General features: G+C 45.2%; 1 protein-coding gene across 2 annotated transcripts in view; it reads left to right on the top strand.

The window, feature by feature from the left end:
• Nucleotides 1-9,560, top strand: part of ANKS6 (ankyrin repeat and sterile alpha motif domain containing 6) — a 55,167-nt gene extending 45,607 nt beyond the window's left edge. For both annotated transcript variants that reach the window (XM_060101300.1, XM_060101299.1), the window contains exon 15: nucleotides 4,226-9,560. In XM_060101300.1, the coding sequence (XP_059957283.1) occupies nucleotides 4,226-4,330 (105 nt within the window). In that variant the 3' untranslated portion in view covers nucleotides 4,331-9,560. The remainder of the gene's footprint in view (nucleotides 1-4,225) is intronic.
• Nucleotides 9,561-24,089: the final 14,529 nt, after the last annotated feature.

The raw sequence follows: 24,089 nt of genomic DNA, 5'->3' as shown, positions 1-24,089 counted from the left end.
TGGTTCCCACACTGTGTGGAAGCAGCTCCTCCAGCCCTGCAGCCTCGCCGGGTTGGGGGCTGGGTCTTCTGCCATCGTGGTCGTCACCGTTTTGCCTGTGTGTAGGCTGTGAGGTCGTCCTTCAAAGTGATGGAGTCAGCATTGCTTCAGGTGTCTGCAAGCGTAAGCATTTTCCTGCAGGGCTTTGCTGTGTGTTCTTTCTCCTCTGCAAGTGGCCTGTTCCTAAACACCGCTCACCTGTCCTGGGCCCCTTGCTGCCTCACTTTACAGATAGGGAAGCAGAGGCTCCGAGAGGGGCAGTGAGCCCCAACTCGGAGACCAGCACCGTTTCTTTTGCCTCAGTTATTCTGTTATTGATTCCTTCTGGTGTATTTTCCGTTTCAGTTATTGTGTTGTTCATCTCTGTTTGTTTTCCTTTAGTTCTTTTAGATCTTTGTTAAATATTTCTTGTATTTTCTCAGTCCGTGCTTCCATTCTATTTCCGAGATTCTGGATCATCTTTACTATCATTACTCTGAATTCTTTTTCAGGTAGACTGCCTATTTCCTCTTCATTTATTTAATCTTGTAGGTTTTTACCTTGCTGCTTCATTTGTGACATGTTTTTTTGCCCTCTCCTTTTTTTTTTTTCTTCATGAGTGGGATTGTATTCCTGTTTTACTGGTTCTTTGGCCTGAGGCTTCAAACACTGGAGTTTGTAGGCTATTGGGTAGAGCTGGATCTTGGTGCTGAGATGGGGACCTCTGTGAGACCTCACTCTGGTGAATATTCCCTAGGGTCTGAGGTTCTCTGTTAGTCCAGTGGTTTGGACTCGGAGCTCCTACCGCAGGAGCTTCCGCCCGACCCCAGGCTCGCAAACCAAGATCCCGCAAGCCACGTGGAGTGGCAAAAAATAAAAGGCGCGGGATGGCGGGAGGCCTTGGCCGTGGAGGGCAGGGCCTAAGCAAGGGCGAGGTTTGGGTGGTGGGTGGGGCCAATACTCAGGACCCACAGGGCTGGAAAAGGCCCTGGGGGCTGTGGGGGGTGGGGCTTAGGCTCAAGGAACAGAAGGGACACAGGTGTGCCCCCCACCCCTGGTCTCAGAGGGCAGCGGACCTCACCTGGGAGCCCAGCAGGCTTCCTGGGCTCGAGTGGGTGGGGCAAACTCCTCCCACCTCTCCTGCTCCTCCGGTCTGGGAGGGCCCCTCTCGCCTGCCTCTCCTGATCTCCCCGGCCTCTCTCCTATGCTCCCAAGGACCTGTTGGCCTGGACGGGGCCTTGGAGGGCAGGGGACCCGCCTGGGAGCTCAGCAGGCTCCCTGGCCCACGTGGGCCAGGCAGTTGCCCTCTGCTCCTCTCATGCTTTTTCTGGAGAGCCCCTCCCACCTGCCTCTCCTGATCTCCCCGGCCTCAGGGGCGCTGATCCTGTCTGGCCTCCACTTCTCCCCCCTCAGTCCCCTACGTCCTACCGGTTCACTCTTGGGTTCCTTCCGTCTCCTTGGGCGTCAGAGTCCCCCACCAGCGACCGGCAGGCACCCTAGTTGTGGGGAGATGCTAACTCCGCATCTTCCCACACTGCCATCTTGACACCGCCTCCTCAAAAATTTTTTTTTAATGGATATTCGCCCCAAACCTGGCTCAGCCATAAAAATATCAGCAAAGCAGTGTGGACCCTCAGCCTGCAAACCATTTGACTTCCAGGTGAGCCTACCCCAATATCCGAGTTGTGATATATACTCAAGTCAGCTTATTAGTCTGTGAGTTTCAGACAAGTTCTATATTGGAGAAGGTTAAACAGAAGTGGTGGCCTGAGTTTCACCTTTATTTGGTCCTAAGCCATTGCTTCTTTCCATTCCCATTTTTTTGTGATTATTCAAAGATGTGCATATTTGTCTTACTAAATTTGCACAGTGCCAAAAAGGCGAAAAAAAAACTTTCAAAGGAGTCACGATCCAACCCCCCAGAGGCCAGCACTGTTCGTACTTGGTAAGATCGCTCTGCAGCGTTTTATGCTGAATGTTTTTCTTTATGTGGCTGAGATAAATTTGGATCTATAATTTTACATTCTCCTTACTTTGTTTAACAGTAAATATATGCAGTTACCCATGTCATTAAGAACTCTTAATATAATAAAATAAATATGCAAGGATGTACTAAGATTATTTTTTTTAAATCCCTACTTGTTGGATATGTAGATATCCAAACTTCCTATAAATAGTGCTACAGTGAGCAACTTCGTGTATAAGGCGTTCTAATTATCTCCTCAGAATAGATGTCTAAAAAAAGTGCAATTATGGAGTCAAAGAGTCTAAGTCAAGGTATATGGTACTTTGTCCTGAAATACCTTCCAGCAGGAGCCAGTGAACACCCCCACCAGCTGTGGTTATAAGTTCCAGTGTCACCCTTGCCAGCATTGGGTACTACCAACTTGCTTTTTAATTTTTATTAATTTGATAGGCCGAGAAGTAAGCCTTGTATTGGTTTGTATTTCTTTAACTACTAGATAGACTGAACATTTTTTCTACTTTTAATGGCCATTTGCCTTTTTTCCTTTTGAGAATTATCAGACAGGTCCTTTGAAACTTGGGGGTTTTTAAAGGGCAGTTATCATTATCATCTTCAATCAGGTGTGGATGCAGGGAGTGATTATGGTTTTCATCATCTGCGGCTCCCTCCTGAGGTTAGGAAGCATAGTGTGCTGGAACCCTGGCTCGCCCTGACCTCATTTCTCAGGCAATTAAGGCTAAGGTGGTGTCTACTAATGACATGGTTGTCATCCCCTCTATTTATTTTTTAGCCCTCTGCAGTTTGCACAGTGTCACCCCGTTCATTATCTCAGGTTGAGCCTCATCACAGCCCCAGCATGTGATACCATCCCCAAATGAAGAAAACAATAGCCAAGACCAATAAAACTAAAAGCTGGTTCTTTGGAAAGATAAACAAAATTGATAAACCCTTGGCCAGAAACTCAGCAGCCTGGGGTCATGCCTGGGACAGAGTGAGTAGCGGAGTAGGGATTCGGGGTCCTCTGACCCCACCTCCCCACCTCCTATGCTCTGTCCTCCTCCCTGCTGCCTTGAGGTGTGTGCTGATGAAATCCTGATGGCACTTTCCCAGCTGTCTTGGAAGAATGACTTGGAAGGACTGTGTGAAGGGAGACTCTTCTGCCCTCCCAAGTGTCCAGGAGGCCTCATCAGCACTAGAGGTCTCTGCTTGGGGATCTGGAAAGGGCAGTCCATGAAATAAAAGAAGAGAAAGTTTAAAGTCTAGGCTCATTCGGTGGAGGTTTTTTTTTTTTTTTTTCCCCACTCTTGGCAGAAAACAATCTGCCAGAGATTATTCCGTTTTAATTTGCTTTACATTTTGACCACATTTATTTCTTAGTTTAAAAAATATATGTTTAATCTACACTGCTGCCCCCTGAGGTCAGGATATGCCGGCCTCCTGCTGCCCACCCGCAGCCCAATGTCAGCAGCAACCATCTGAGGTACAATGATCATCCTCGTTTTATAGATGAGGAAATTAAGGCCCAGAGTGATGAAGAATCTTGCTCAAGGTCACCCAGCTAGTAAATGGGAGGGTCGGGATTTGAACCCAGGCTGTGTGATTCCAGTCTCTGTTCTTCACCTCTATATATCACTGCCTCTCGCCTACGTATTTGGTGAAGATGTTCTTTGGGCTTAAAAAAACATCCACATCCCCCCTCTTTTCCCATCTCAAAATATGTGTGTAAAGGGCGGCAACTAGGAGGGGAGTGGTCTGCAAGGATGGGGTGAGACGTGAATCACTGTGAAGACGAATCTGTCATCTTTTGGACAAGGGGGAGTAAAGGCAGTTCAAACTCTCACTCTGTGTCAGAAAGTTCGGCTCCCTCTGAAGTCCCTGGAGATATGAGGGCTGGAAAGATGCACAGGGCAGGGTAGGAGACGTCCCTTCCGGGCCGAGTGACCCAGGGCGAGTCATTCTTGCTCCCTGGGTTCTGCTGCCCTTCCTCATCTGGGAAATTGGACCCCTGCATCTTGGGGGCCTCTCCAGCCCTGGCATGCTGTGTTTGTGGGTGCTGGGGGAGATTCTGACTCAGGATGTTTTTATTGAACTCAGTACTCTTTCAATTAGGTAATTTGTTTTCCCCAAGACACCCATGGGTTTTTCAAGTATGAGTTAAACGTCAACAGCACTGTGTCAATTGAATTAATGGTTAAAAGATTTAACAAGACTTTCTGTGTCTGTTTTCAATTTCCTCCACAGGGACGGGAGAGACAAATTTTACAGGAAACCATTCACAACTTCCACTCTTCCTTCGAGAGCAGCGCCAGCAACACCAGGGCCCCTGGAAACAATCCCTGTACGTGACCTTCCTTCCTGTGGTCACCAGCGTGAGCTTTCTGAATCTCAGTACCCCCTTCACATGGCCGGTGCTCCAGCCACCATCAGACCTTCCCCATTCCCTGAAACACACTATGTTTTTGTCACACCGCTGTGCCTTAGTCCCTCTGCCTGGAACACCTGTCTTCCCTTCCCTTCTGTAGTAGTTGGTGATGCTTGTTGCTATAACAAACTCCAACACTGTAGAGACTTACTCTCCCATACAATCCAGTATGGCTGCATCCGCTCGGCAGAAGCACACGGTGATTCAGGGACCCAGCTCCTTTCATTTGTGGCTCTGCCATTCCTGGGGCCTCAGAGGCTTTGTTTCTGGCTGGCAGAGGGGAAGGGGATGGTGAAGGAGGCACAGCCATTTCTTTACTGCTTTGCTCTTAACTGCTCACGTTCCATCGGCCACTCATAGTCACGTGACCCCACGTGTAGTCGTTGTTCAGGTAGTGGCTTCACAGCAACAGCTCTGTACTTAGATGGGGGGGCACATATTTTGGCAGAAGGTTAGCCACTCTTCCACGTCTTCCCTTAGAACTTCTAACTTCTCCCTAATGGTCCAAGTCACCTATCAAATGAAGCCTTTCTCAACTCCCTTACACAGAACTAACTCCTCCAGCCTCTGGGGCCCTTACTGCTCTGTGTGATAACTCTGCTCTAGCACTTCACTGCACCTGCTGCAGACAGCATACAACAGCTGTTCAGGATGTATATGTTGAAGACTTCATTCCTGCAAAGGCAGCCTTTTATGTAGGAAAAATGGCGAGGCCCAAGGTGTGATCTTGAGGGATCCCTTTTCCTTCCTGGCCTTCAGTTTCCTTGTCTGTCGTCAGGCAAGACAATGCTCTGATATTCCACGCTGCTCACCCCATATCACAGTAGGGCTTTTCCACTTTGAGTGGGAGCAGAAGACCCTAATGTATTACATTGTAGAAGGACTTGGGTACTCACATTTTCTAGGCAAAGAAGTGAAGAATTTAGAATTTCTTCTAAGGCTACATTCCTCAGAAGGGAATCAGCCTGTGTAGTTTTCTACCGTGTCATACTCTATGAAAGGAGCTCTGACTTTTGAGTCCAGTAGGTTTCTGAAATGTCTTCAAGTGTGTAATTCATTCAACCAGCACTGCTGGGTGCTGGGGGTGCAGAGATGAGTCGGAGCCAGTTCCTACCCTTGAGGACCTGGACAGCAAGAGAAGAAAGGAATGGTGGTCCCAGCTTCGAGGGGCAGCACGGAAGAGTGGAAAGAGCGTGTGCTCTGGACTCAGGCTCAGGGTTCTGGTTCAGCCCTGCAGCTAGCCATCTGTGTGGCCAGGGATGGGTAAGTTGGCGCTTAGAGCCAGCGTGCGTCAAGCACTTGGTCCGTGGGACATGCGCAGTGGATAGCAGCCTTTGCAGAGTTCTCATCTTTACCGTGAGCTCTGCCTGGCCGCATGCTGGTCTCCTTGGGAGATGTGGCCTCTCATCTCTCCCTCCCCCGGCCATGAGTGCCCATTCACCCTCTGCTGGCTTCTAGAGGGAGTCCTGACCATGTTGCCTGGAGACTCATCGTGTTCTCCCTCTGTCCGTTGATCCAGCGGGTGCTGTTCCTCCTTCATCCTCCCATCTTCCCACCCATAAAAGCCAGCTTCTCACATGACTGGAGAGAAGAGGTTTTGTTTTAGCCATCACTGACAGACACCTTTATAAATGTTCCTCGCATCCCAACCTTCTTTAAGGAGACACAGTCATTGAGCACCTTCTGTGTACAGCAGCTGGAACCTGGTGTCATCTGTCCTCACCAGAAGCCTGGAGGCTGGCATGGTTTAACCTCATCCTCCACGCTGGGGAAATAGACACGGAGGACTGGAGCTGCATGCCAGTTCCCCAGCCCGGAAGGAGTAGAACTGGCTGAGAACCGGATCTAGTGGGCTCTGAGCCCATGCTTCTGCCACCAATTCCTATAGACTCCTGGGGCTAGAGGCACCAGGGATTCTCGCTGTTTTAATGTACTCATATCTTCAGAGGCTATTGATAGGCCTAGGGTTGTTTGCCCCTGAAATACACAGGGGCCCCTGAGTTAGGTGCTGTGAGGTTTTGTGCCCACTCTTTGCTGTCCTCCTGGTCTTTTCATCACCCCTATATTTGTGCAGCTTTCACTTGGGTAAGTTTGATTGAATCCCTATGATTGAATACCTGTGATACACAGGAGCTGTGCTGGGGGTCAGCATTCCACAAATGCACGCCTCCACAATCTCACCTAATGACCCCAGATAGAGCAGGGCTTATTATTCTCATTTTGCAGATGGGAAAAGAGGCTCAGGACAGATGCCTTTTTTGTCTTTTTCACTGGATTCAGTGGTTCTAAGGTTTTTTCTCCCAGGCAGTTTGTGTGCTGGTTGGCGAGAGATCCCCGGCACCCTTTCTGGACCATGATCACCCCCTTCCTGGTGATACTCCAGGAGGCTATTCTGGTCCACAGTGTTTTCCTTGCTTGATGACCATCAGCATTTCCCAAAGTGTGTTCCTTGGAACCCTAGTTCCACAGGATGTTAATAGGTTTTTCATTAAAAAAAAAAGCAGGGAGGAAATGTATACATGACAGTGGAGTGAGGCTCTGTGATCAGTAGGTTTGGCAGACACTGGGTTAAAGCCCAGGTACATGATGCTTGCTGCAAGACACCTCAGAATCCTTATCATGCCACACGTGGGGGCATGTCTCTTCAAGGGGGCCATGTAGATTGTAGCATTTTCCATACATTTGATCACAGAATGCTGTTTCATGGCACTCTTGCAAGACTAAGGTTCATTGGACACCATTAGGGAAGCCCTACTTTGACTCGGCAGTGGCAGTCATGAGGCCTCACAGCACCTGGGAGTGGGCCCAAGGGGCCATCAAGGCCTTCAGCTGGATCAGGGGTCTTTGGTAATTGCTTCTTCTCTTTCCAGCAGCTCTCTGCTTGGCAGTGGGACATCACAGTGAGGGAGTCCCCTGACTGAGAGAACCAGAATCCTACTCATAGGGCTCTGCATCCAGGGCGTCTCCTGCAGGGTCAGGGACATCATTTCCCAGTGTTGGTGCAGTGTGCTGCCTGGCGAGTGCTGGGTGTCTAAGCCCTGTCCCCCAATGGCCAGGAGAAGGTTCCCACCTCCTTGCTTCAGTGCCAGACCATTACATGGAGGCTGCAAGTTTTGCCAGGAAAACATTTACTTTTTCATTCACTACGTATTTACTGAGCATTTACCCTGTGCCCACCCTGTGCTTGTGCTTTGGATCCAGAGATGAAAAACACTCATCTCTGCCCTCAAAGAATCCACAGTATCTTAGAGGAGACAAGCATGTAAGTCAGACGTCGTAGTGCCCGTAAGGATTCTTACAGTAAAGGCGTGTGCTGGGCCCACGGCTCTGAGGACGTCATGGGTGATGGCTCAGGTTCAGCCTGGATGGGCCGCATTGGAAAGACTGGGTCTGAAAGGGTAAGTCAGCACAGCTGGCAGGTGGGGAAGAGAAAGGGCTCCCCAGATGGGGGGACAGTGTGTGAGAAGGCAGGCGGCATATAACATTTCTGGGTTATATATTATCGGGGGTAAATTAGATACCTGTTATTCCAATTTTTGATTCTTTTCTTTGAAATGCATAGCAGCAGTCTGTTACCTGGAAGAGCACTGAATCTATAGTCAGTCCTAGCACTGGGTTTTGGCTCAGCCACTTCTTAATGGGTAACATATTTCTAACATTCGTTGAACCTCAGTTTCCCTTTCAGTTACAAGGGGACAGTGCTCCCCAAGGCGCTGAGGATCAGAGGAAGGTGAAAGCCCTTTTCACACCATGTGGAGCTCTGCAGATGTGAGAAATCTCCACGATGGTTGCCTGTTTGAAATACTCTCTGTTTCTCGCCCGCCCCACCCCGCCTCCCGCTTGCCCTGATGTAGCCAGGGCTGGGTGATCGAGGCCAGAAGCAGCAGCCTCCAGCCAGAGGTGGCAGCAGCTTAGGTGGCTCTGCTGGTATCGGAGCCCCAAGGAAGTGAGGGTTGGTGGTGAATCCCTACCCTCCAGTTGTGTCTGACTCTGGTGTTTGTGTCACTGGGATTCCCAGCAAGGTGGACAGAAAGAAGGGAGGCTTTCCAGCCTGATCACAGGGGCTGATCCAGGGGGCAGAGAGGAAGCAGGAAACCCCTCCAGTTTGCTCTTGCCTCAGAGCTGCCTAAGGACAGTGCCGTGCAGGCCAGGCCCGGGCTAGACAGCTGTGAACATCTGCGCTGACCTTCCAAGAAAGCACCTCTTGAGGGCTTGAGACCCTTCCTGGGAAGATTCTGCAGCCCAGACTGAAGGTGTTGTGAAGCATCATCTGTGCTTTGGTCAGGCAAGGTAATCATGTCTCATTAACCAACAGATCCTGTCCAGCATGTAAGGAGACCTGCTGCTTTCCCTGACAAAGTCGATACCAGATTCTGAAGGACTGGCCAGGGACTGAATCTCCTCCCTGGGGGAGGTGGGTGGTGAGTCCCCTCTTCAGCTTCCTTCCTAAGGTGGGGGCCACCCAGGGCCCCTCCTTCAGGGCCCTCCCTACCCAGTGGGTTGAGCCGGCCCCCATGAGTCTTAGTTCCTGTTGGAGCTGCCTCCCTAGGGCTCATAGACACAGGGCATGGCCATCCTCTTCCGGGAGACCTTGTTCCCACTGTCCAGGTGGCTGGGGTGGGGTTTGGCCTCAGCAGGGCCACTGGATCCTTTGATAAGAGACCAACGTGCTGTTTTGTTTCAGCTCTACTGTGTGTTTCCATGTTCCTTACCATCCAACACTTCTTTTTGTTACTATTGTTTTTCCATACAGGGATTTGATTCTTTGAAGGACTTTTGTTTGCCAAATGTATATTAAATAATGGTGAGTTTGTCTTCTCACTTTGATTTTGCTCATCGAAGGTATAAAATGCTGCTCAGATTTCTTCCAGTGAGAACTGTTATGGATCAAGTGCCTATGGTGTGCTGGGCACTTCCGTTGCCTCAGCTCCTTCATGATAGTCTTTGTGAGGCAGCCTTAAAATCCCCTTTCTACCAACTTGGTGAGTGTGGCACACAGATATTAACCTCGCCAAGGTCACCTTGTAACAGGCGATGGTCGATTAGAATGCAGGCCTCACCTGTCAGTTCTTTCCATGCTTTCTTGCTGCCTTTCAGCACAGAGAGAAATGTTGAATTGGGATAAGGCCAGCCAACACAAAACAAATAAAACCTTGTTAGTCTGTATGGCTTGTTCACAATTTTTTTTTTTTTTTTTTTTGGTGGGGAGGTGTTTATGAAATACTATACATATATGGCTTGGAGATTCTCTTTGTTTCTGCTGAGAGTCTTTACAAGTCGGGGGCTCCGTCATCTCCACCTCTTCTGCTCTCAGTGTCTCATGTTGGCTGTGCTCAGCCCTATAGAGCATTCAGGAAGCAGAAGGTAGCATGGGTCCCAGGCCCAAAACAGGTGGAATGAGGCCAAGGTCTGTGGGGAGCAAAGATGCTGGGGAGACCATGGGAGTAAGGCCAGCATTCCATGAGGAAGAACATTCCAGGGACCAGGCCTACCTAGAAGGGAGAGCATCCCCCAGATGAGCCCCAGAGGCTGGTCAAGCCCAGGGCAGCTGGAGAGGGGAACTCAGACTTTAGATGAAGATTGGACCAGGCAAGTGGTTCCCAAATGACCCAATGGTGGAGGTGATAGGAGAAAAACAAGTACAAGGCAATGAGTTTACCTGACACTAAATATACTCATTTTATGGGGTTGGCCTTGATCCTGACACAAGTCCCTATTACTTTGAGGGGAGAGGATGGTGGTTTTAGTTTCGTGGATGTGTGAAATCCAAACGTCTGAGAAACATTGCTCTAGGTCACTTTTGAGGTCCCTTCCAGCCTCCTGAGCCTGTGACAATCTATAAAAAGAAGGGGGAGTGGTTCCTCAGTAAGTTAAACATCGAACTACCATATGACCCAGCAACTCTACTCCTAGGTAATATACCCAAAAGAATTGAAAATAGGTATTCAAATAAAAACTTGTATGCAGATACTCATAGCAGTACAATTCACAACAGCCACAAGGTGGTAATAATCCAGATGGCCATCAGCAGATGAATGGATAAACAAAATTTGGGATTATCCACACAACGGAATATTGTTCAGCCATGGAAGTAGCGATCCACACTACAACATGGATGAAACTTGAAAACATTGTGCTAAGTGAAAGAAGCCGGACACAAAAGACCACGTATTATGTGATTCCATTTATATGAAATGTACAGGATAGGCCAATCCATAGGGATGGAAAGCTGAGATTTGGGGATTGAGGAAATGGGGAGCCATGCTTAATGGGTAGGCGATTTCCTTTTGGGGTCATGAAAAAGTTCTGGAACTAGATAATAGTGATGGTTGTACAACGTTGTGGATGTGCTTAATGCCAGGCCACACTTTAAAATGGGTAAAATGGTAAGTTTTATATATTTTTTGCTATAATTTTAAAAGAAGGAAGAAAAGGGGAGCTCGACCTGGCTGGTCTTCCACCCTTCTGTCAGTGTTCACCTTCTCCACCTTGTCCTTCAAGGTGAAGGATACATCACCGTTGTAGGGTCTTGCTCTCCCTCCCCCCTCCCCCCGACACGTGTATGTACACACACCTTTCTGTCCCTTTCATCAGAGGGGTCTAGATGGGCTGCTGGTCTCAACCAGAGCCCCACACAGAAAATGCTCAGGAATGAGGTGGGGCCGCCCTTGTCCTGGCTCTGCGGGAGGCAAGCCCCTTAGGAAGGTGGGAACGCTCCCTGAGGCACCACGTGCTCCCGGCCCTCCAGCTACTCCTCTGGCTCTCATTTCCTATCTCCACAGGGCTGGGGGCTTCTCCGCTTCACTTGCTCGCAGCTCTTTGAACAGAATAATTGTCTTCACTTTCCTCACAAAAAGAAACACTCCCTTTGGGTCACAGACGAGGGTTTTCAGAAGCGCTTCCGCGTTGGCCCCGAAACGCCCTCCACCGAGGGGCCCCAGCCCCATCGACGCCCACTTCCGCCCACTTCCACCGCCAGCTCCCGCGCTTCCCGTGAGACGCGGCCCCAGCCTTCCTCCGCCCGGTCCCGCTTTCCTTGCCGCGCCACAGGTGTCCCTCCCGAGACCAGTGCCTAAACAACGTGCTGCAGGCAGTGGCCACGCAGAGTCTGCTCCTGGGGAACCCGGCCTGTGAGCCGGGGCTTTGTAAGTGTAAGGTTGTGCGTGTGTGGAGAGGAACTTCAGCCATAAAGAAGGACCTAGAACTGGAGACTTCACACTAATGTTCCCGCAGGTTCTGTAGCTTGACTTCACCCGTGAGGGGGCCTCAGGGCAAACTGATTTTACTAACTCCTCATGAGGGACAGTGGCCGAGAGCCTGAGTCAGACAGAATCCTCCTAGGGAATGTCCGTCAGACCACCTGGAGCCGCAGGCTCGCGGGGAGTCCGTGTGCATGGTGACAGCTTCCTCAGGTAAGCGAACTCTGTTTCTCGCCGTCGGACGGAACGAGGGTTGACGCACTCATTCAGCAGACAGCCGCTGATGGGGCACTGGGGATGCCCAGAGGGCAAATCAAAGCCCCTGCTTTTGTGGCGCTTATAATCCACTGGGGTGATAACAATCCTGGCTCCCAGGTCAGGACAAATGCGAGTCAAGTGCTCAGCACTGTGCCGGGCACAGGATAAGTGTCTTGGGGCATCAGCCGGTTCTAATTGCTCATTCCCTCTCCCCGTTCCTTGAGGGTCAGGGCCACATGAGCTCTTCCTCACCAGCTGCAATGCAGGGGGACGTTGTACTCTTCTGGGGCTGCGACTCATTAATGTAGCCGCGTTAATGAACACTGAGCTGGTAGCAGTTAGAGGAGCTAGGTTATGGACCTGCGACAGGGCCAGGGATGCACCGGCCAACTGAATTGAAAGAATGACGGAAAATATTTGTTTATTGCATAGCAATGAATTTAACACACGTAACTCAGTTTACAACCCACAATTGTATAAGGAAGAATTTAGAGCAAAGAAAGAATTGGAGAAAAAAGTGCAAGATGCAGACTGTGTTCTTTAGACCTGTGGAATAGCTGTCTCTACTTTGATCCACTTAGCATTCTTAGATTACATTGTTTTTTTTGCTTTTTTTTTTTTTACTTAGAAGTTTTTATTTTTAAACAATTGTACAAGTCACTATCAGTGAGTATAATTTGATATACATAATGTAACACACTGACGTTTTTACATCTCTTGAGCTTCAAGATCAGATATAGCTTTCCCCAGAGTCTCATGGGGGCTCCAGGATGCACAGAGCCTGGGACTGTGACCCTAAGGACCCCTTGCCTGGCAGAAATTTCCCACCCGGAAAAACCCTCCCTGCTGACATTTCCAAGTTTCTTGAACTTTCAACTAAGCTTATAACCGGAGGCCTATGGGCATTGTACTCTGTTTTGTTTGTTTGTTTGTTTGTTTATTTGAAGTATAGTTGATTTACAATATTGTGTTATTTTCTGTGTACAGCAAATTGATTCAGTTATTCTTTTTCATATTCATTTTCTGTTATAGTTTATTACAAGATATTGAATATAGTTCCCTGTGCTATACAGTAGGACCTTGTTGTTTATCTGTTTTATATATAGTAATTTGTATCTGCTAATCCCAAACTCCTAATTTATCCCTCCTTCCCCCTTTGATCTTTGGTAACCATAAGTTTCTGTGTCTGTGAGTCTGTTTTGTAAATAAGTTCATTTGTATCATATTTTAGATTCCACATATAATGAGTATCATATGGTATTTGTCTTTGTCTGGTTTCCTTCACTTAGTATGATAATCTCTAGGCCCATCCATGTTGCTGGAAATGGCATTATTTCATTCTTTTTTATGGCTGTGTAGTATTCCATTGTGTGTGTGTGTATATATATATATATATATATATATATATATATATATATATATATATATATATACCACATTCTTCTTTATCCATTCATCTGTTGATGGACATTTAGGTTGCTTCCATGTCTTGGCTATTGTAAATAGTGCTGCTATGAGCATAGGGATGCATGTATCTTTTGGAATTAGAGTTTTCATCTTTTCTGGATATATGCCCAGGAATAGGATTGATGGATCATGTGGTAGCTCTATTTTTAGTTTTTTAAGGAACCTCCATACTGTTTTCCATAGTGGCTGCACCAATTTACATTACAGTGTCAGAGGGTTCCCTTTTCTCCACATTCTCTCCAGCATTTATTGTTTGTAGACTTTTTAATGATGGCCATTCTCACCAGTGTGAGGTGATACCTCATTGTAGTTTTGATTTGCATTTTTCTAATGATTAGCAATGTCAAGCATCTTTTCATGTGCCTACCAGCCATCTATATGTCTTCTTTGGAGAAATGTCTATTTAGATCTTCTGCTCATTTTTTGATTGGTTTTTTTTTGTTGTTGTTGTTATTCAGTTGTATGAGCTGTTTGTATATTTTGGAAATTAAGCCCTTGTCAGTCATATCATTTGCAAATATTTTCTCCCAGTCCTTAGATTGTCTTTTTGTTTTGTTTATGGTTTCCTTTGCTGTGCAAAAGCTTATAAGTTTGATTAGATCCCATTTGTTTATTTTTGCTTTTATTTCTATTGCCTTGGGAGACTGACGTAAGAAAACATTGCTACGATTTACGTCAGAGAGTGTTTTGCCAGTGTTCTCTTCTGGGATTTTTATGGGGTCATGTCTTATATTTCAGTTTTTAAGCCATTTTGATCTTATTTTTGTGTATGGTGTGAGGGAGTATTCTAACTTCATTGGTTTACATGCGGCGGCCCAGCTTTCCCCCACCAGTTGCTAAAGAGACTGTCTTTTATCCATTGTATATTCTTGTCTCCTTTGTCAGAGTTTAATTGACTGTAGGTGTGTGGGTTTATTTCTGGGCTCTCTGTTCTGTTCCATTGATCCGTATGTCTGTTTTTGTGCCAATACCACACTGTTTTGATTACTGTAGCTTTGTAGTATTGTCTGAAGTCTGGGAGCGTTATGCCTCCAACTTTGTTCTTTTTCCTCAAGATTGCTTTGGCAATTCTGGGTCTTTTATGGTTCCATATAAATTTTAGGATTATTTGTTCTAGTTCTGTAAAAAATGTCATGGGTAATTTGATAGAGATCACATTAAATCTGTAGATTGCTTTGGATAGTAAGGCTATTTTAGCAATATTAATTCTTCCAATCCAAGAGCATGGGATAACTTTCCATTTCTTTGAATTGTCTTCAGTTTCCTTTATCAATGTTTTATAGTTCTCAGCATAAAGGTCTTTTACCTCCTTGGTCAGGTTTATTCCTAAGTATTTTTTAATGCAATTTTAAAAGGGATTGTTTTTTTTTTTTTTACTTTCCCTTTCTGATATTTCATTGTTAGTGTAAAGGAATGCAACAGATTTCTGTATGTTAATCTTGTTTCCTGCTACCTTACTGAATTCGTTTATCAGTTCTAATAGTTTTTGTGTGAAGTCTTTAGGGTTTTCTAAATATAGTATCATGTCATCTGCATATAGGGACAATTTTACTTCTTCCCTACCAATTTGAATACCTTTTATTTCTTTTTCTTGTCTATTTGCTCTGGCTAGGACTTCCAATACTGTGTTGAATAGAAGAGGTAAGAGTGGGAATCCTTGTCTTGTTCCAGATTTTAGCAGAAAATCTTTCAGCTTTTCACCATTGAGTATTTTATTTTATTTTATTAAAAAAATTATTTTTAAAGATTTTTTTTGATGTGGACCATTTTTAAAGTCTTTATTGAATTTGTTACAATATTGCTTCTGTTTTATGTTTTGGTTTTTTGGCTGCGAGGCACATGGGGTCTTAGCTCCCCGATCAGGGATTGAACCTTCAACCCCTGCCCTGGAAGGCAAAGTCATAATCACTGGACTGCCAGGGAAGTCCCACCATTGAATATTATATTGGCTGTGGGTTTGTCATAAATAGCTTTTTTTATGTTGAGATATGTTCTTTCTATAACCACTTTGGTAAGAGTGTTTGTCATGAATGGATGTTGAATTTTATCAAATGCTTTTTCTGCATCTATTGAGATGATCTTGTGGTTTTTGTCTTTTCCTTTGTTGATGCAGTGTATCACATTGATTGATTTGCATATGTTGAACCATCCTTGTTACCCTGGGATGAATCCAACTTGATTGTGGTGTATGTTCTTTTTTATGTGTTGTTGGATTCAGTTTGCTAATATTTTGTTGAGAATTTTGCATCTATATTCACCAAAGATATTGGCCTGTAATTTTCTTTTTTGGAAGCGTTTTTGTCTGGTTTGGGTATCAGGGTGATGGTGGCTTCATAGAATGAATTTGGGAGTGTTCCCTCCTCTTCAGTTTTTTGGAAGAGTTTGAGAAAGATCAATGTGAGTTCTTTGGTATAAGAAGAAAACATATATCCAGGTACAGGAAGCACAGAGATGAAACAAGTGAACCCAAACAGACCTACACCAAGACATATTATAATTAAAATGACAAAAGTTAAAGATAAAGAGAGAATTCTAAAGGCAGCAAGAGAAAAACAAGGAGTTAATTACAAGGGAACCCCCATAAGGCTGTCAGCTGATTTCTCTACAGAAATGTTGCAGGCCAGAAGGGAGTGGCAAGATATATTCAAAGTCCTGAAAGGGAAAAACCTGCAGCCTAGGATACTCTACCCAGCAAGATTATCACTTAGAATAGAAGGAGAGATAAAGAATTTCTCAGACAAGTAAAAACTAAAAGAATACAGCAATACTAAACCTATCCTAAAAGAAATCTTGAAAGGTCTTCTCTAAATAGAAAAGAAGAAAGAATCTATAGGGAAGAAAAAATCACAGTTGGAAAGTAAATCACTTAAATAAACCAGTATATAGATTAAAAATATTTTTTTAATTTGTGAAAATTGATAACTACAATGGACAGCAAAAGGATGAACATGAAGATGTAAAAGAGGACATCAAACTCATAAAATGGGGGGGAGGGCAATATGAAAATGCAGATTTTTTTTTTTTTAGGAATGTGTTTGAGCCTATATGACTACCAGTCTAAAACAAGTAGATATAGTAATGGGTTAACATACTTGAAAAACAGGGTAACCACAAATCAAAAGCACAATAGACTCACAAAAATCAAAAAGAAGAGAACCCAAGCATAATACAAAAGAAAACCATCAATCCACAAAAGGAAAAACAAAAAGAAAAAGAAAGGAACAGAGAAGAAATACAAAATCAAATGAAAAACAAGGTTTAAAATGGCAATAAATGTATATCTATTGGGACTTCTCTGGTGGTCCAGTGGCTAAAACTCTGCACTCCCAATGCAGGGGGCCTGGGCTCGATCCCTGGTCAGGGAACTAGATCCCACATACTGCAACTAAGAGTTTGCGTGCTGCAACTAAAGATCCTACATGCTGCAACTAAAAAAGATCCCACATGCCACAACTAAAGATCCCCCATGCAGCAATGAAGATCCCCCATGCAGCAAGGAAGACCCCACATGCTGCAACTAAGACCCAGTGCAGCCAAATAAATAAATAAATACTTTAAAAAAATAATTTAAAATTTTATATGTATCAATAATTACCTTAAATATCAATGGGCTAAATGCTCCAATCAAAAGACATAGGAATGGCAGATTGGATAATAAAACAAAAGCCTACAATATGCTGCCTACAGGAGACCCACTTTAGGACAAAGGACAACAATAGGTTGAAAGTGAGAAGGTGGAAAAAAATATATCATGCAAATGGAAATGACAAGAAAGTGGGAGTAGCAATACTCACATCACACAAAATAGACTTTTAAACAAAGGCCATAAAGAAAGATAAATAAGGATACTATATAATGATAAAAGGATCAATATGAGAAGATGATTAACACTTATTAACATACATGTGCCCAATATAGGAGCACCTAAATACATAAAACAAATACTAACAGACATAAAGGGAGGAATACAATAATAGTGGGAGACTTTAACACCCCACTGACATCAATGGAAAGATCTTCCAGATAGAAAATCAATAAGGCAACAGAGATTCTAAATGACACAGAACAGTTAGACTTAATTGATATTTTCAGGACATTACATCCAAAAAAGAATACACATTCTTTTCAAGTACACATGGAACATTCTCTAAGATAAACCACATACTAGGACACAAAACAAGCCTCAACAAATTTAGGAGGATAGAAATTATTTCAGGCATCTTTTCTGACCACAACAGCATGAAACTATAAATGAACCACAGAAAGAGAAACGAGGGGGAAATGCTTACATGGAGACTAAACAACACACTATTAAAAAACCAATGAGTCAACAATGAAATCAAAGAGGAAATTTTAAAATACCTTGAGACAAATGACAATGACGGTACAACCTTACAGAATCTATGGGGTGCAGCAAAAGCAGTCCTAAGAGGGAAGTTCATAGTGATACAGGCCTTCCTCAAAAAACAAGAAAAATTTCAAATAAACCTAACCTACCACTTAAAAGAATTGGAAAAAGAAGAACAAACAAAACCTATAATCAGTAGAAGGAAAGAAATAATAAAGATCAGAGAGGAAATAAATAAAATAGAGATTAAAAATAATAGAAAAAAATTAATAAAACCAAGAGCTGTTTTTTTTGAAAGGGTAAACAAAATTGACAAACCTCTGGCCAGGCTCACCAAGAAAAAAAGAGAGAACCCAAACAAACAAAATAAGAAATGAAAGAGGAGAAATAACAGCCGATACTGCAGAAATACAAAAATCCATAAGAGAATGCTATGAACAAGTATATGCCAACAAATTGGACAACTTAGAAGAAATGGACAAGTTTCTAAAAACATACAGCCCACCAAAACTTAATCAAGAAGAAATAGATAATCTGAACAGACCAATCAGTAGAAGTGAAATTGAATCTGTAAACAAAAGTTCAGGACTGGATGGCTTCACTGGGCACTCTGCATTATTGATTGTTAATAACACTTGAATGGTGGTTTCCTTACTATAGCCTTGGTTCTCAAAGAGTGGTCCATGGACCAGGAGCTTTGGCATCCCCTGGGCACTTGTAAGGAATGCCTTCCTGAGCCAAAATCTGCATCTTCACAAGGTCCCCAGCGGATGCATATGCACACTGCAGTGTGAGAGAGGGTCCCTCCAAGGCACCTACCTTCTGTGCACTAGTCTCATCACATGTGACGTCCATATGAGCACCGCGATGCTGTCACCTCTCACACAGAGGGGGAAACAAGAACCAACAAGCAAAATGACCCACCCAAGGTCACAAGATGGTTAAAGTAGAACTGAGACTCACCCAGGCTTGTCAGCAAACATTTACTCTGGTATTACACACATGCTAATTCAATCCTCCCATCCATCTAGAGGCACCACTATTACTACCCATTTTATAGATGAGGAAAGAGGCACAGAGAAGTTAAGCAACTTTCCTAAGGATTTCACACCTTGGTCTAGACCCATATATATGTATGGAATTGACCACTTAGGAATCCTAAGTGAGTAGGTGGTCTGCCAGGCAGGGCACAGTGGAACAGTGGACCCCACGTGAGGCCCAAAGTCATAAAACCTGGGTTTGAGTCCTACTGACACCACTGAGGGCCGAGAGGGCAGATTGCCTCATCTCTGAGGCTTTGGTTTTCCCATCTGTGAAATGGAGGAGATAGCAAATGCTACCTGGCAAGGCTGTGGTGAGGAGTAAATGAGGTACTAAATGCTGGGGTGTGTTGTAAACTGTAAAGTGCTGTGAACCTGCTAGTTAGTGGCTTTATTCTCCAGGGCCCCTGGCACAATGGTGGAAGAGGAAGAAGCTCAGAGAATGGGAAAGTTGCAGTAGGTGGAACTTCGGGGTTGTCATGGGAACCAAAGCTCTGAGGCTGATCAAGGCAGGAAATACCATCTGGTTTTAAACACCAAAAAGCCTCGACTCACACTGGACTTATTTCTGTAAGCAGCAGAATTAACATCATCCTATAGCAGCAACGTCAGCCCAGAGCAATCTGGAGATTGTCTTTCCCCTGATTTCCCTGGTCAGATCTGGACAAGGCACCTCAGGAACTCATTATGCATCAGCTGTCACTTCCCGAAAAATGTGGACAAGTCACTTAGTAAATCTGAGTTTAAATGGAAATATAACATAGCTGGGAGACACCCTCTCACCTCCTCCCAAGCTTTGCAAACACAGAGGGAAAGCTGGAGGTAGTGTCCAGGGACAGCAGGGGGAAGGCTTGGGACCCCAGTCACAGTTGATGCTGGAAGGGCGTTTAGAGAGCATCTTGTCTTTTTTCCTCCAAATTACTGGTGATGAAACAGGCCCAGAATGGGATGGTACCTGCCCAAAGTCACACAGCAAATCAATGACAAAACTGAAATTTGGGGCTTCCCTGGTGGCGCAGTGGTTGAGAGTCCGCCTGCCGATGCAGGGGACACGGGTTCGTGCCCCGGTCCCGGAAGATCCCACGTGCCGCGGAGCGGCTGGGCCCGCGGGCCATGGCCGCGGAGCCTGTGCGTCCAGAGCCTGTGCTCCGCAACGGGAGAGGCCACAGCAGTGAGAGGCCCGCGTACAGCAAAAAAACAAACAAACAAACAAAAAAAAACCTGAAATTTGCATCTAAATCTCTCAATTCAAAGTCACTGTTTTTCCACTTCACCAATTGCATCTTCCTTTGATATTTGTTCCAGCATCATAGTGCCGCTCCCTGGGAAACATTAGGCTTGGGATTTCTCTGGTTCCCCACGGACTCTGTGAGATGATGAGCAGAACGTTTCTTGCGTCCTACACCTCCCAGGGATTCAATACAGGAAGCCATTATTTCTTTGTTATTTTCTTGGGAGAAACAAGGTTTCTGTAAACCACATGAGCCCAAATGAATCAAGACAAAATTTTAAAAACAAGAGGGCTGAAGCTTTGAGTTTTCAAAATCTGTAGGAATATCCCAGTTTCATTGCAGCCCCCAAATCCAGCAAAAGTCTGCTGCAGATGAGGGCTTTTTCATGGGGGCTGCTAGGACACATTTGAGCAGAGAACAGTACTGGGAATGCAGGCCCAGGGTGGCTGCTGCCAGCTGGCTTTCCCTCTCTGAGCCTGTTTTTCCCATGTGCACCATAAAGCAGGTTTGATGTGACTTTCCAGCTCTGACATTCTGTGACTTGATAACCATTTTCTAAGAAGGGAAAGAAGATCCAGTGCTCCTAGAGCTCTGTCACCCTGATGCCTTGTTCATCAGCTGCCAGGTACCTGAGTTGAAAGGCATCAGCACTGGCCCTTCAGCTCCTTTCTGGTTAGGTCCTAGGAATTTCCTGTGAGTGAGGTTTTGAGGGAAACACTCTGTACAGTCTCCAAGGAAGGAGGCTGCCGTCCCCAGTCAAGGCTCCAGGACCTGTAGCCTAACCTGGCAGGTGACACCAAGGGTAGCAATGCCAGAGCACATGCCCATGGTTGTGTTTACCCCCAACTCACCCCTCCACACCCTCAGACACCCAGGCTCTGTCCTGAAATTGCTTGATCCTATGTCCCACCATGGGGTTATGGACAGCTTCATCTCCTGGGAGTGGAGTGGGAGAAGCCTCACTCTTGGGGGATGCCCCTGGCCATTTCTGGGTCCTGTTGTGTTCATTGGAAGCTGCATCTCCTGGGCTTCTCACTCACTTCTGCCCCTTGGGGTAGGTGAGTCTTCTCATCTTTTTTTCCACTTAATTGGAGCCAGAAGAACCACTTCATAGCTGTCTCAAGGGACCCCCCCCCCAAGCCTCAGCAGCTGGGTTTGGGGATCCCTGGGGCTACCAGGGCTGCAAGAGTGCCCAAGCTGGTGGAGGAAAGACATGGACAGCACCATCTGCAATTTGTTTCCAACCTGGTTCCCAGGGCAGGAGGATGGGGACTGTGGCTCTGTCACATTTCCCAGGAATTAGTGTTTCAGTCTGAAAGAACTGGAGCAATACCAAATGCTAGTCTCCACACCAAATAGCTCCACGTTTCCAGTCCACCTAAGGGCAGGGGCAGAGCAATCCTAGCTGTTTGACCCTTGGGGGGTGAATCTCTTTGAACCTCTGAATCTTTCAGTGTTCCCAGCTGTAAAATGGAAATAATAAATTTCCTGTGGTGGTTGTGAGAATTAAATTAGAAAGAGTAACCCCAGTGCCTAGGTGTTTAAAAAAAATCTATAAAAGTTGTAAAGCACCTCCATTCTCTGACTGACACTTCTTAGGAAAGGGATACACAGTAAGTCTCATTTTCCAGGTCAGGCGAAACCACTGCTCAAAGAAGTGTGGTGACTTGTGAAAAATCACAAATCAGCTGCATGTTAGACTGGGGTCTGTTAAACATCTAAGTCCAAAGCTCTTTTTGTCTCACCACGACCATGAAATATATCACTTTCTAAACCCTGTAAAGAAATTGTGGGAGTGAAAATGAACTTGGGACATGTATATTTCCTTGAGACATGACACCTGAGGAAAGTGAGAACTGAGAAACGCCAACTTTCAACTTTTTATTTACTTCCTTTTCTTGCCATTTCCTGAGAGGGACCTGGTTTGGAAACCAGTTTTATTACATGCAACTTTCCTTCATATTCTGCCTTACTATTTCCAACTTTGGTGTTGTTTGTGAAGACAATGTCTAGTTATGTTCTCTGGGAAGTTAACACCCCCAGAAAACAAAACCTTCTTTAGAGGTGAACACTCAGCCTGGGGAACAGAGCAGAGACTCTCCCTGAGGCAATAGCTCAAAATTGGGCCATTCAGGAAATCTGGAGAAAAGACCAAGTTTCTTCTTCTCTCTCTCTCCCTCTCTCTCTCTGCAGTTACAGGCTTATAGAATTGCAGTGTAGAAAACCAAGGGGACATGACCTGCCCAGGGTCAAAGACCTGGTAAGTGGGAACAAACTAAGAAGATACAAAAAGCACAGAGCCCTAATTCGAAAAGATACATGCACCCCAATGTTCATAGCAGCATTACTTAGAATAGCCAAGACATGGAAGCAGTGTAAGTGTTCCTCAGCAGATGAATGGATAAAGCAGATATGGAATACACACACACACACACACGCATACACAACGGAATTCTACTCAGCCATAAAAAGAATGAAATTTTGCCATTTGCAACAACATGGATAGATCTGGAGGGTGTTATGCTAAATGAAATAAGTCAGAGAGAGAAAGATAAATACCGCATGCTATCACACATGTGGAAACTAAAAAAATAAAACAAACTAGTGAATATAACAAAAAAGAAACAGACTCACAGATATAGAGAACAAACCAGTGGTTACCTGGGGAGAGAGAAGAGGGGTGGGGCAAGATAGGGTAGAGAATTAAGAGGTACAAACTACTTTGCATAAAATAAATAAGCTACAAGTATATAACAACACAGGGAATATAGCCAATATTTTATAATAGCTATAAATGAAATATAGCCTTTAAAAATTGTGAATTACTATGTTATACACCTGAAACTTATAATATTGTGCATTAACTATACCTCAGTAAAAAAGGGGAATCAGTAATAATAATAATAATAGATTTGACCAAGTGAAAGATTTCTTTTTAAGTGAAGGTCACAACGTTAACAGATAGGGAGAAAATATTTGTAATATTTAAATCTGACAAGGGATTAATAACTGGCTTATGCAAGAAATATTTGTAAACCAAGAAGAAGCAGTTTCAGAGGCAGAATCATGGATGTTGACAAGTACATGAAGAGATGATCTGCCTCACCAGGAATTGAGAGAAATGCAAATTACCATAGCAAGAGTCCACTTTATACCCATCAATTAAAAAAATTAGAAAGTTGTGTAATGCTTAGTGTTGGCAAGCATGTGGGCTGTGTTAAACTGTCACAGCCATCTGGAGAGCATTCTGGCAGGTTTTAGGGACGCTGGTTATGTGCCTGCTAAGGTGCCAGCCCAGGGCCTGTGTGCCCTGAGATCTGTTTCTTGTCCTTCTCCTTCTCTGCTCTGTATCATGGAGGTCTGGTTCCTGCAGCTTGTGGTTCTGAGGCTCCTCATCAGCTGAATTCCACTGAGAGGCACTGGCAGGAAGCTGGAGGGTGGGAGGAAAGGAGAAGCCAGGGTATCTCTCTTCTCCTCTCTCAATCTCAGGTCTCCCTGGGGTCAGAACAGGTCAGTGATGATTCCAGCTTTACCAGGTAACCCCTCCTCTTTCTGGCCCTCCAGCCAGGGAAGGTAGAAGTTTCCTGCTGTTGCTCATTCCTGATTGCCTCACTGTCCCCATGTAGCTTCTAGCCCTTTCATTCTCTCAGTAACCAATTCCCTGCATTCCAGTCCCCCTCTTTTAAATACCCAAGCAGTTCGGATTTCCTGGTAGGCGATTCACATCCTCGTAATGCGGTAGTCCCCACCCCAGGTATGTACCTTAGAGTGACTGTACTGCAGGTGCCTAAGGAGGGGTGTACAGGGACATTTACAGGTGTACAGGTGGTATTTGGGAAAATGGAGAGGTGGAGGTAGCATGGGCCCCTGTTGCCAGGGGATCAGATGTTTTACAAGGATAGACAGCATAGGATCTGTATCGGGCACATTGGAGGAGTGACCATGTTGGGGTTGGGGGAGGAATGGGGATTGGGAATGAAGGGAAAACAAAGCGGGAGAACACTGCATGGAATCGATGATGAGTGTCTCAAGCCGAGGAGATGGTCAACTCACCGTCTGCAAATGAGGTTTAAAAAAACGTACATTATATCTTGAAAGGATGAGTGAGAAAAGAATATGATAGTCCAGGCAGAGGGAAT

The sequence above is a fragment of the Mesoplodon densirostris genome, chromosome 6 (assembly GCF_025265405.1).
Source record: "Mesoplodon densirostris isolate mMesDen1 chromosome 6, mMesDen1 primary haplotype, whole genome shotgun sequence".
Taxonomy (NCBI): Eukaryota; Metazoa; Chordata; class Mammalia; order Artiodactyla; family Ziphiidae; genus Mesoplodon; species Mesoplodon densirostris.
This window is presented reverse-complemented; position numbering and strand designations above follow the sequence as displayed.